The sequence below is a fragment of the Alexandromys fortis genome, unplaced genomic scaffold (assembly GCF_014885135.2).
Source record: "Alexandromys fortis isolate MF-2015 unplaced genomic scaffold, M_Fortis_MF-2015_v1.1 scaffold_86, whole genome shotgun sequence".
NCBI lineage: Eukaryota > Metazoa > Chordata > Mammalia > Rodentia > Cricetidae > Alexandromys > Alexandromys fortis.
In genome coordinates, this window is record NW_026067965.1 from 1,647,191 (window position 1) to 1,661,462 (window position 14,272).

Sequence of the window (14,272 nt, forward strand, 5' to 3'; positions counted from 1 at the left end):
GGTTGTTTCCCCCATCCTGTCCCACCACCACCACCCATCAACGATAAAACCTGGACTTGGTGTTGAGTCCCAAGGCAATGATGATTTATAGGGCTGCCAAAAGAGGTTTGAAATGCTTGCAAACACGTCTCAGGAAATCCTCGGGGCACCTGGACTCCTTATTTGCAATATCCTTGAGAAAAATTCCTTAAATGTTGGGATTGGATTTGCAGCACGTGTAGACTGTGATTCCTTTCTGATAAGATCTTGGAAAAAATCAAGTTTCCTTGTGAAACAGCTGGAAAAATGAAAAACTACAGCAGCTGCAATAGATCCATATTTCCAAGTCACTCAACGAAGTGCACCCCCGCCCGCCCGAAGCTTCCACGTCCCATTTCCTGAAGTGCTGGGGAATACCATTTTTAAAAGTCTTTGCCCACCTGATTAGTGAAATGTTGTAGGTCATGGTTATTTTACTTGTGGACATTTGATTTTTAGGGAACATGAATTCTTAACTGGTTACCAAAGAGATACGTCAGGAGCAAGCAATTTTTAAAATGCTTAAGACGTATGTTAAAATAGATGCTGGCTCCAGGGTGTTTGTAAGGCAAAAATAAAAAATAAAAATAATGAACTTCACAAAGTGAAAGAAGATCATAAAGGTTTAAGCATTTAGGGAAAAGCCTGTGATACACAGCATTGCTAGTCACTACTAAAGTGGACACAGAGTAATTACACACAGTACATTGATTGTGTGTGTGTGTGTGTGTGAAACAAAAGTCTCTCACACACCAGATAAGATATAACCATTGATGTCTGAGTAACAGAATTTCTCTTTTTAGTATTTTTCTGACTTTTATTACTTTCACTCATTATATAGGCATTCACTACCAGAGAACAAGTTCACTCGAAAACCATATATATTTAAAAGTAATTTTCAATTTTCCTATTTCTAATTTTCTATACTAAACATGCTTACTTTTGTATGGGGAAAATGAAACAAAGCTCAATAGTACTCTTGACATGCTACAAAGAACAAACATGTTATTTATGAAAGGAGGTTTGCTAGTGAAGAACTAACGATCCAAGCGTGACGGTAGAATAAGAAGCAGGCTGGAATGTCCATGTGTTAAAGATTTGGTCTCCAGCTTGGTTCTATTAACAGGTTGTGGAACCTTCAAGGGGTGGGGTCCAGAGGGAAGCTTTAGGTCACTGGGGGCATGTCTTAGGACATGCTTTTATGTCCTTAGGGTGGTGGGACTCCAGCCCCTTGCCCTTTCTTTCTTTTGCTGCCATGAGGTGATGGGCTTCTTCTATCATAGAGTCCTAGCATGATGCACTGAGCCCCCTTGGGCCCAAAGCAATGGCGCCCATCAGTGGAGGACCGACACCTTCCAGACCGGGAAGCAAAACAAAGGTCTCCTTTCAGCAAGGCAGTTGCCTGCAGTGTTTGTTAAAGTGTCAGGAAGTTGACGAACATAAGGCACATTAACATGAGCTGCTAGGTATAGGTAAAAGGGATTTCCAGTTAATGATTTATTTGGGAAATATCTTTGAAATAAGTTCCTAGGAAACAGAAAGCTGTCCCTTAAAGAAAAGGACTAGACACTTTAGCCACAGGATTCCCACGAAGTTTCAAGGAGTATGTGAATCCCATTTGATGGCTAATTTTCCAAAGTAAAAAATAGAATTGGGATATTTTAAGAGATACTATGAAGCTGGCAAAAACTTGAGCACAAAGATTCATATAGAAAGAAAAGACTCCTACACTTGAATATATATTCTAAGTCCTGCATAAAAGCAAAAATCCCAACTGCATAGAAACATCTTAGTTAAGTTATTTGTGTTCCATCAAGATTTACATGTTGAAGTGCTGTCTTGTAATAGGATGGTGTCTGGGATGAGGGCTTTCAGAATTAGGGTGAGAGTGGTCACAAGGTAGCTCTTTGCTCTGTCCTCACCATCTGCAGACACACAGAGGAATATGGGGTCAAAAGGCCAGGCAGAGCCTGCTGTCCATAAACCAGACTCTACAGGGCTCTCACCTTTCCCTTTCCAGACAAAGGGACAAGAAAGTTCTATTGTTAAGGTCACCCTCACAATAGTACTTTGTTCTTACAGCCCGAGGTCGCTAATAAAGTAAGCTTTCTGATCAAACTGGAAGTGAGCTAGACAAGACCTAAATATTTTGAAACTATGCAATAATTTTCTAAATTACCAAGGAGCATGTATGAATTCACATGAGAAAAATGTCTGGAAAATTATATATAAAAATATTAATAGAAGGAATTGTAGTCAGTATTTTAAACTACATATTAACAAAAAAAATCATATGTCAAAACTTGTAGGATACAGCTAAAACTGATTAGTAAAAAATCAATAGCCTTACACACACATTTGAAGAATAAAGATTGACTTTAACAACCTAGTTTCTATGTCAAGAGGTTAAAAAAAGCAATTAAAGTGAAAACAGTAGAAGAAAGGATAGATGATAGACAGACAGATGATAGATAGATAGATAGATAGATAGATAGATAGATGATAGACAGACAAGATAGATGATAGACAGACAAGATAGATGATAGATAGATAGATAGACAAGATAGATGATAGATGATAGATGATAGATAGATGATAGACAGACAGATGAGATAGATAGATGATAGATATAGATAGACAGAGATAGATAGATAGATAGATAGATAGATAGATAGATAGCTCTTTCTATGGGTAATATTAATTAATTTCTATCTCCAAAGATGCCAATGGCCTCAGTCTTTTCCAGCTTTTCTTTCTGTGTTTTCGTTTTACTTGGGAGAAGTTCATCTTGCAAATGTTGAACCTATCGACTGTTTTCACTGGTACTAGATGTCTTCTTGTGATTTGGAATTTCAACTTCCTGTGCAATTTGAAGGAAGTATGTCTCTCTCTCTCCCTCTCTCTTCCCTTCCTTCCCTTCCTTTTTTCTTTCCTCTGTCAAACAGGAGCTGAACTCTCATTTGCTGTAACCATATCGGAGCCTCTAGTCTGCAAAGGCCCCCAGGGCCAGCTTCCCCATCAGATCACACTCCACTCATCTGCGAGCTTAAATAGCTGGTTCCATGGGTTTGCATCATTTTCATCCCCCCCACCCCTCTATACCAGACCTCTCAGCAGTCTGTACTCGGAACAAATCATGAGGCGCCAACACTATTTTCACTGGAAGCTTATCAATTAGACTCTCATTGATCATATCTAAATTTCTGTAGCCTTGGCCATGAGAAAAGTCACAAGCTACACACACGCGTGCACACACAGTGTTTTGCTGGCAATGTGATGATATATCTAATTCTTTAGGAAGTGCCCGTTTCATTCTTAAAACGATTCGGCTTAAACTTGTCAATGTTATTGGGAATGTCTTCAGCCTGATTACCTTTCAAACATATGTGACTAGAAAAGTCAATCACGGTCCCAAGGACTGGAGATGGGACTGTTTTTATCCTGGCTGGGGGGTAACAGTGTCTTATCAGCTGAGAAGCTGTGCACGTGTGTGAGTGTACATGTGTGTGCATGCGCACGTGCACATGTATATATGTCCATGTATATGATGTATATAAATTCAAGAAATGAGTAGCAGGTTGTTGTGAAAACGCGTCACTCATGCCTGCTGCTCCTACATTCCCTCCCATGAGACGCTGACTCCTGACAGAGCAGAAGGCTGTCTTCAGACTTATGGGGCCGTTACGTAACCCTGCGTGTTTCTCCAAACTGCTGGATCTCTCCTGGAAAAGGCAAACTCTGGGAAAATATCAGCCATGCAGCAGGACAGGACAGGAGGAACAACCTCACAAGAGCAAATAAGCATACAACCCCCCTCCCTCTTGGAGATCCCAGGCTAATACATCAAGTGCATTTGCCTTAGGATAAATACAGGTCCACCGACTGTCCACCCAGTCTCAGTGGTAAGTCTCACCCTGGGGTGAGATTTTACTGCTATTGCCCTTGGAGTCAGTAAATATTTATATGGAAAATATTATGCAACCCCCCTGTCCCTGTTATTCCTACACCCCTGATTTCTAGAACCTAAAACATTTTCGCAAACTTCCCTTTATTTTGGCATGGAACCTTTGCCTCCCCTGGCTTTTCTCCAACATAACTCTCAATCTTTGAAAAGGTTATTAAAGTTGCAACGTTGAGACAAGGGACAATATTTGCTTTTCTATAAAAACTCTTAGTTTTGCAGAGTGGCCAAAGTATATTGTCTGTTCCATTCTGTCCGGCTTGGAGGCTCAGGGCATATGTTGCTGAGCACTGAGAGAGTAAGAGCTCCGGCCAAGGCAATGAGGAAGGAAGGGCACTGCCATGTGGCCTGGTGAAGGGATGAACCAGCAAGCATTCCTCAGCAGCCTTAAGAAACAAGTTTCCAGACTTTGTCAAGCCTTGCTGTGGCTCGGAGATCAAGTGAGGGAGGACCCTGTAAACCAAACTCACCATGTTCTTATCTCCTGGACGGTTCCGGCAAAGGTTGTCATTCTTAGAACTTGACCTTAGTCACCCCACAGAGTGTGCCTAGCTTTCGATGGCTTGACTGAATGAGGTGTTTCTCCATGCCCGTGGTGAGAATGGGTCACTCCTCCGGCACATACTGTATGTCCTGAATTTGAATGTTCCTTTGGACTGTGAGATGCTGGTGTCTGGTACTCTTGATGCTGAGTGGGGGCTCTGAGCTGCAGCTCCTTGAGGCCCGTGATCACAAGGGGAAACAGGGGATGCTGCAATGGGCAGATCCACTAAACTCTAATGGCTATCGGGTTCCGGTTAGAATGTTTTCAACTTAGTGAGGGAGGATTTCAAAGGAACCAACCACACTTCAAGCTGAGGAGCATCCAACTCAGAGGAGGACACGAGTCAACGCAAGAGGTGAGCAAAATGCAACTTGAAACCGTCGGCCCAAATCAAAGACTGCATGGAGCTGAGGGTGTGGCTTTGGGGAAGAGTCTTGCCTGGCACTTATGAGGTCCTAGGTTCCACCTCCAGCACCACAGAAGAAAAAAATCAATACTGGAGATCAAGGGACTTTGGTAATTCTGAAATCTAATACTGTTTTCATTTTCAGTTCAAGAAACTAGGCTCAGAGATTCTCTCATTCAAAACCCTAAGAGACAGAAATGCCGGTGTGGAGATCCATCCATCCTATATTCCCATCCATTCCCATTTCTCTTGGTACCATCAAAAAATCCCTCTTTATAAAGCGTCTGAGGTCGGTTTACTATTTATATTCCGATGACCTTCACATCACCAATGAGAAATGAGTCGGTGATTCCTTTTAAGGGAGAGAATTAACTAATGTTCTGGTGGAGAAAGACTCTGGGTCCAGAACTTAGTATAAGCAAAGGCCCAGAATTCATAAGAGAGTCCAAGCAAGCATGGATCACACAGTAACCAAGTGTGGCTCCGGAGCAAATTTCTCAATTTGAGAGTGTGTGTTAGTGCGAGTGGTGTGTGTGTGTGTGTGTGTGTGTGTGTGTGTGTGTTCAGGGCAGTGGTCACAGAAAACATGATTTAAGGGTAAAAGTTAAGATCACAAAAAAAAATTGATGTTACTATGAGTTGCATTGTGATCCCCTCAAAATGCTGAAATTACATAATTTCCACATCCATAACCGAGAATGTTTTACAGATAGCTTTTGCAGTTGGTTAAGTTAAAGGGTGGCCATTAGACAGGGCCCTAGATGCCTTGAGTGGTGTGTTATGGAAAGGAGAAGTCTGGACACAGACCCGCTGAGGAAAAGCGCTACAAAACCACGGGAAGAATGCTCTTCCCCAGCCGCAGAATGCTGGAGGCCGTGAGCATGGAGCGGGGCCTGGAAATGACTCTCCTTCCAGGGCCTCGGAAGGAACCAGGGCTGCTGACTCTGTGGTTTTGGACTTCGTGTCCCCTGATTTGTGAGATGATGAATTTCTCTTCTTCCAGCCATTTAGTTACTGTGCTTTGCTAAGGCTGCCCTGGGAATCTAACCCTACGCCAAAGAAAGAAAGTGCATTTCAGTGCCCAGGTTAAAGAAAGCCGACCAGAGGGCTCCGTGTGAGAGAGTCACACTGTAGTCAGCCTGCAAGTTAGAAAGAGCGAAGTCTCTCAGATCTTACCCCTGCTGCTCTTGTTGAGGACCCGAGTTCAGTTCCCAGTACCCATAGTGACCCTCTTACAACTACCTGGAACTCCAGCTGTAAGGGATCCTCCTCTGACCTCTGAGTACCTATCTCCAGACACACATATAAACGTTAACTTTTCTAAATAGAGCCAAGAATTTTGTCAGTGTTTCGGGGCCTCTATCCATCCTGTCATAACTGAAATTGCTCTCAAGGGATGTGCCTTTAGGCTGTGGAACATTCTGGTTTACCCAGTTTTACTGGTGCCTGGTCTACTTTTCCCACAGAGACATTTTCAGTGCCCTGGAGAGCAGAGTTCTGATAAAAAAAAAAAAAAAAAAAAAAACCTAGCTTCAAGGTGCACGCCTTTAATCCCAGCACCTGGGAGGCAGAGGCAAGTGGAACTCTGTGAGTTCAAGGTCAGCCTGGTCTACAGAGTGAAATCCTGTCTCGAAAAACCAAAACAAAAAGAAAACAATGACAACAACAAACTAGCTTCATGCCATTCTGAAGTGACATTTGAATCCAGAGAGACAGTCCCCAGCGTCGTGGGTTGTCTTTTCTTCTTTTGACTTGCCTCAGCAAGCGGCTATGAGAATTTCATGCTTCATCGTTCTGTAGTGACCATTTAAAGGCTGCACAAATACTAAGCCATCTCTTTTACAGCCGTCTTCCCAGGGAGAGAGGGTGTTGGCCAGTGTAGAGAAGGGGGATGGCAGGCAGCAAGTGCTGGAACCCGAGAGATCAGCTCCGCCAGGAGCAGCTTCCTTTTTGTGGTTTGGATGAGGCAGAGTTTGGACTAGATAGCAGTTAATGAGAAATCTCCATTCTGGTGTTCGACTTTGTATCATGCAGTTTATTGACTGTGTGTTCTTGGGCAAGTTACCAACAACCTAAGAACCCATAATACTGTTCTCAAATTCAGAAACCAGGGTTATTTGTATGTTATACGTTCATCACCACGTCTCTAAACGGATGTGAAGTTATTGACGGAAATAGCGGAGGAATGCACGCTATAGCACAGGCAGTAGCTACAAGTTCATCCCGCTGCCTGACAGATGGTTTCTATGTGCTGGGAGAGCCTTCCGACTCCTCTCCTGAGCTCTGGCACACAGAGGAGCAGTGTGGAAAGGAATGCACTCTGGACATCTCTGGAGAACCCCACAGAGACAGAATTATCATGATGGCTTCAGATACAGAAGCAGACTCAACTGCCTTCATGGAGAATGACATTGGTGTCTATGCCCAGTTAAAGGAGGGGTGTCCCTGGGGAAGGGTTCACAGAAAACCCTTGCTTCTCCAAAAAGGTTTGATTCAGATTTCCGAACTAGAATGAGACCAAAGCTAAGAAACCCGGATAAATTATTTGGCTCACTAAGGTTTCCCTACTTAGTACCAAGTATTATTATGAACAGTTTTTCCAATCGGATTCACACCCTACACCACCCCAAATAAAGCCATCCTTTGTACCTGTAGCAAGTGTTCCAAGACAACCTCCTTCCCCAGAAGACCCTGAAACTCACGCTTGCCTGAGACCCTTATATAAAATGACATTGCTTTTGTGTATAACTGCACAGCCTGTGATAGACTCTAGGTTACCCAGAGCATTTGGCACAGTGTGAACAAACACTGCATAAAGGGCTGCTATATGACTACTCGGGGAGTAGCAACAAGAAATCATGAGTCTCGTGTTTTTGTTTGCTTTTCTGTTGGTATGATAAACACGGTGGCCAAAAAGCAACTTGGGGAGGAAAGGGTTTATTTCATCTTAACCCTTTGTGGTCTCTCATCAAGGGAAGACAGGGAAGGAACTCAAGGCAGGAATCTGGACTCAGAACCTGAAGTTGGGTCTAAACTGGAGTATTGCTCACTCAGTGGCTTGCTTCCAAGCTCATGAATCAATTACCAATCAGTTACCAGTTTCTTATAAAGCCCAAGCTCACCTGCCTAGGGATGGTGCTGCCCATAGTAGGCTCGACCTTTCTAACCAACCAGCAATTGAGAAAATGCTCCCCAGGTGTGCTCACAGGCTAATCTGACGGAGGCAGCTCACAGGCTAATCTGATGGAGGCAGCTACTCAACTGATGGTCTCGTTTCCAAAGTCTAGCTGACGACAAGATTAGTTATCACACTGGTTATGTTTGAGACAGAAAAAGATAAGTTTCCACAGTGCTAGAGATCAAACAGAAGGCCTTACATATGCTAGGCCCTTATGTAGCCCTCTATACTGAGTTATACTCCTAGGCCACTAAAACAATTCTTTAATCACGATTCGTTTGAGTGTGCAATGGTTGAACCCTTGGACACAAAGAGCTGACTGTGCTTGACCCTCACGGAAAGTTCTGGGTGCAGTAACAAAGTGGGTGTCCTGCTTGGCAGTGAGACCAGACTGCCCCCTCTCCCATTTGCATTGCCTATTCTGTAATGGTTACTCTGGTGTGGACTACCCTGAAGTACAGTCACCAAGCTGGGAATGGGAGGTGATGGGGTGAGACCTCCCTGTGCTGCTTCTGGGTCTTGGATTTTACTGTACTATCCCATCCAAGTCCAGAAAGATGGCTCTGAGAGCAGCCAAGAAATTCTTAGTATTTCTGATGGATACCCACAAAGTCAGAAACATAGGAATAGACAAAAAAAAAACAAAAAACAAAAAAACAAAAAAAAACCCACTGTGTCGTCTCACTGTGGACAAGGTTTTACTAATACAAGGCAATCTGAGCTGGCCTCCTCCTAAGACACTCCAGGTTAGAGGACAAGGTTCATGCAGGAAGGATGCCCCTCTCCAGACTGTAGAGGACCTGGTAAGCAGACTGGCCCAACCTCCCTGGGCCTCATTCTTATGCCATCAAGGCAGGAGGGGGTCAGCATCACAGCCAACACATTTCACAGAGGAATTAAGGGAATTCAAGCATAGCTCGTTTCCTGAATGCTCATAAAACACACTTATGTGCTCTTCGGATGGTAGACAGGGGACACAGTAACCTTTGCCTATGGCTCAGAGTTCTAGACGTGGCCAAACCTGCCTTTAACACACGAAGGCGGCTCATCAGGTGGCCAACATAATCACTGAGATTCCAGGAGAGGGGCAGGAGATGATGGAATGGGGTCTCAATGTTTTGACATCTAATTTTTATTAAAGCAGAGGAGCGGCTGCCATAATAAAGGGAGACAAAGGGAAAGGACACCCAGGGCCACACCGGGAAAGGTCTGTGAGACAAACCAACAACGAGGAGCTATCAAAACCCAGGGAGAGAGAACCCAGGCAGGAAGCAGATTAACTTTTAGGGTCAGTCTTTCAAACCAAAGAGACCATAACAAATCAACCTTGGCTGTACTGGGCATTATGGCCTTTCAAACTCCATAATCTGAGACCCGAGGCAAGATTGAAGTAAACGTGTCCTCGCCTGCTTCTTTGTTAGTTGTTAGTGCGGTAAACATTGATGGGGAGGAAAGGTTGTGTGTATTTGTGTGTTTCTCTTTCTTTCTCTCTTTCTTTCTTTCTTTCTTTCTTTCTTTCTTTCTTTCTTTCTTTCTTTCTTTCTTTCTTTCCTTTCAGGTTACTATCATTGAAAGAAACAAAAGGCAGGAACCTGAAGGCAGGAACTGAAGCAGAGGCCATGGAGAAACTGCCTTGTTCCCCGTGGCTTGCTCAGATTGCTGGGCCATCTGCCCAGAGGTTGTGTACCTCCCACACTGTGCTAGGTCTTCCCACCTTAGTTGTCAAGCAAGTAAACAAACCACAAACATGCTCACAGGCCAATCTGATGGAGGCTGTTCCTCAGGTATGGTACCCTCTTCTTCTGTGACTCTAATTTGTGCCAAGTTGACAGAAACTCAACGGCACAGGAAGGTAGTGGCATCCCTGTGTGAGTTTTAGGTGACAAGGAGGTCACTGAGTTGTCCACAAATCAGGATGGAGTGCCTGCTGTGGCCCATGTGACCTCTCCTGCAGATGCTCCATCACCAGAGGAAGAAGGGAACACACTGGCTGACTTTTAGAATAGCAGGCCAGTTTATGCCCACCGGTGCTTGATGCAAACGAAAGTCAGGCTTAAGAGGAATTCCGCCTAGCTCTTGAATGTACTCCAGAGAAACTGAGGCCAAAGACTAACTTGAGCAAACAAGAGCTCTGAGCGGGCTCGGCTGATCTACGCTGATGAGCCTGTGAGTCTCTGTGCACAGTAAGTTTCTCTTTGGCGGATGCTGCTGTCCCGACAGCATTTCTCTTCTATCTGCGTAAGGCAGTGCATACCTGGGCGGGCAGGGCTCCGTGTTACAGGCCTGACTCATCGCTGGGGGGCGGTGAACGATGTCACACAGGCTGTCGTTGACGATCTGCTGCGACTGGATATGTAAGCACACGGCAATGGCTTCTTGATGGCCTGGAAGGCGGGAAGAGAAGGAACCCACATACAGAATAAGTCACCGGGCAAAGATGAAAACAGGCTCTCGGGACTTGACATCCCTAGCACATTGCCCTTTGGACGGCGTCAGGAACCAGCGATGAGAAAGCCCCAAGACTCCAGCCCTTAACACGCCTTCACCCACCTCTAGACTCAGTCCGTCTAGTCTCTCACCTCCTCACCTGGAGACGTTTAGGAGCAGCCGACACTCAGAAGCGACTGCCTCCAAAGAATCCAAAGCTAGGTGAACCCCCCAGTCAAGGCACAGCTTTCCACCATGTACAACATTTTCCTGAGGGAGAACTTTACATGTTCTGCTCGATAATATCATCTTTTCCTAGGTCACCACACACTGATGAATCCAGTTGCCCTTTGAATTGTGCAATAAGAAAGCAACTATTGGTGCTTTTATGTACAGAAATGCCTCCCATTGCTCAAGGGCTTGATGTGCATTTGTCTAAGTCTACAGTAACTCACGAGGCCAAATAAATGGCATTCAGGTCTTCATTTCTTATGTAACAATAAGAAATTTGAAACTTAGAGAGAAATTAAGACTGAAACGGTGGTAAATTAAAAACTGCAGATTTGGCCTGGGGAGATGGTTCAGCTGCTAACGTGCTTGCTGCCCAAGGGTGAGGAACAAAGTTTAGGTCCCCAGACCCAAGTAAATGCTCAGGGGATGTGGCCATTCATCTGGATTCCAGCCTCGGAAGGCAGAGAGCTGGGATTCCCCACAGCAAGCTGTCTGCGGAATCCAAATTCATATTCGTGAGCTCTGGGTTTGATTGAGAGACTCTGCTTCCGTGAATAAGGCAGATGACTGATCAAAGATGATTCCTGACAACACTTAGGGCCCCTATATGTACATGGACACGTGTGTGTCCAGATACATGCAAACATACATATAAACATGCACCACACACACACACACACACACACAGAGAGAGAGAGAGAGAGAGAGAGAGAGAGAGAGAGAGAGAGAATAAAAAGATAAAAATAGATAAATAAGTGTGTGTGTGTGAACCCTGGAAGAGTAAATTCCCTGCCTCTGGATTCAGGGGTCTGTGTCTTGAACTCTGGGGGCTCCAAAGTGTGACATGGCTTCACGTGCAGTGATAGCCCCTCAAGTAAACGTGAACACTCACAGGCATGCTCTCCCCTGGAGGCCAGACAGACAAATCTACGTGACTCCTAAAGCCAACACGCTCAATCAGTACCCTTCGTCTGCTGAGACAAAAGTGAGAAATTATCGGAAACTTGGAATCGGGTGAAATAGAGCTCAAACTTTTGATGAAAAATATCTGATATTTGAAATACCCAAATGCACTCACTTTCATGCCGGATGCACATTCCGCTACGTTACAAGTCTGTGGCCCATTCTCCGAATGCCATGTTCCAATTCAACCATTTCACGGCATTTTGCAGAGGGCAGTCTAGGCCAACAGACTCTAAGATGGCTATTTTCCTTGTTCAGTTCTCTCTGTTAAATGCCTCCCTCTGTCTGCATCTGTGTTGTCCTGCTCACTGTGACAGTGGACTGACAGCAAGCATTTTCTTGGAGTGTTTCAAACAAGCTCCGCTTACCCCAGAAGACAAGAAGACATGGCTACAGCCTAGTAACTATGACTGTTATTGCACAATATCAAATCCCTTAGTAGCCTCACAGGAGAATGGATGCTCATTTCCTAATAGATTTTATTTGTTTATTTATCTAAGAAAACTGCAGTCATATTTCAAATACATTTCAATTTGTAACAAATTCTTTAGAGAATATATTCAGAATGTTTTGGAAGATTTTATGGAAACAGGCTGGGGGGAAGGTCTTAGAAAACTACTTGAAACCATCTGGATAGAATTTATAACACCAAGGACATACTTTTTGTAAATAGAAAAAAAGTTAAAATTCTACTAAATAATTTGGAATATTCATTGATGTAGAATATATTTCCCAAAGGTGACCGAAAATATTTCCTAAACCACATTTTGATCCAACAGCGTGATATTAACACTTCTTACTTCTGGAGTGGATTGATCAAACAGTTATCTTTAAAACAGAAAAAAAAATAAGTTTAAAATTAATCAAAATAAGTTCATGTTATTCCTAACAAAATTCAGGTCACTAAATTTACATGCTTAGAACATGTTAATGAATGTGTTCAGTGAAGTTTATAAAAAATTCCTTTTGTTGCATGAGAATATATCCCTCATACTTGATTTCTGCAGTGTTTTGACGAAAGTGTCAATTCTTATTGACACACACATACACACACACACATACACGGCCATATGCAAAGGACAAGGAAACATACAAAGAAATATGTTATTGGGTAAATTTGTGCAAACATAAAGCATCCTTGCACAAGCAAGACAGAGTGACATCTGTACATAGTATCATATTATGGGATCCTTATCACGTATGTGATGGCACATGTATGCACATGTGTATAAAAATACACACTTCAAAGTCTTCATCAAGAAATAAAAGATGATGACAGTGAAAACCAAGATTCTAATAGTAGAAGCAGAGTCAATAAAAATAAATACAGCCGGGAATGGTGGCACATTCATTTAGTCCCAGAGCTTGAAGGCAGAAGCAGGCAGATCTTTGTACGAGTTTGAGGCCCGCCTGGTCTACACTGTGAGTTCCAACATAGTCAGGGCTACATAATAACACTCTCTATCAAACAAACAAGCTAACTAAAAGAACAAATACATTTCTTTTTGTTGGTTTTGATCAGTTTGAGTTAGATTATTGACAAGTTCATACCACACCCTCACATATAAGGGGTGTGTGCACGTGTGATATGTGCCTGTGAGCTATGTGTATGATGTATTGTATGTGTGATAGATGTGTATGTGCTATGTGTATGACATTTGTGTGTGATGTTGTGCGCATGTGCACTAGGGATCATACTGAAAGGATTAAGTGCAGACTACTACAGCCTTCAGGTAATAAGAAGAGAGAAACAGAGTATGCTAAGGCCCCAGAGGAGTCCAGAGAACAGTGCCACGCTTTAGCAAATGTGCACATGGCTCAGTGTCCCACACAGGTGGCTCCTTCTCAGGAACCTGTGACGACACCGCTGGCAAAGATTAAAGGTAGTTGAAGGCTGTTTGGCCTCATGATAGACATCATAAACATCTCTGGAGCCTGACAGGAAGTGACTGGTTATATCGAGAGTAGCTGGAAAAAACTACAGCTCGCGGCCTGTCAAGATTTGAAGGGTTTTGGAGAGAGCCAAACAGTGCTGCTAATGTACCGTGTCAGGAACACATCCCCCTAGGGAGCATAAAATGAGTGCAGGGTGAGCCGGTTCAACTTTTACTGTCTCTCACTGCTTGAAGGGCTCCTCAAGAGAAAGAGCCACTTTCTATATGCCAAGAGCACGCCAGTGTTAAGGTTTCCAAAATGTGTAAAAAGAGGCATCCGAGGTCCTGAACTTAGAGGAAGAGAAGTTAAGTTTGGGGGAAACCCACTCCAGTTTTGGGGAACACTGAGGCCATGTGTTCTAGAGATAAGAGTCATGGCTTGTGTTTTGGATCCAAGTGAACTAGTAAGGCTGAATTCCTAGTGAAGTGGAACAGACTTCTAGGAAGGAGGGAGCCCCAAGTGAGAGAGGGAGAGAAACGGAGGCAGCTAGGGCTCTTGTGTGGCCCAGGCTGGCCTCAAATTCACGATCAGAAGATAATCTCGGAAATCCTGATCTCCTTGCCTCTGTACTTCCCAAGTGCTGAGTCGACAGGCATGCCCCTCCACCCT

At 43.8% G+C, this 14,272-nt stretch overlaps 1 protein-coding gene across 1 annotated transcript in view; it reads right to left on the minus strand.

Annotated features, from left to right (window-relative positions):
* Nucleotides 1-14,272, minus strand: part of Adamtsl3 (ADAMTS like 3) — a 224,751-nt gene that overhangs the window by 43,334 nt on the left and 167,145 nt on the right. Inside the window, exon 17 of the mRNA XM_050154110.1 lies at nucleotides 10,362-10,491. Within this exon, the coding sequence (XP_050010067.1) occupies nucleotides 10,362-10,491 (130 nt within the window). The remainder of the gene's footprint in view (nucleotides 1-10,361; nucleotides 10,492-14,272) is intronic.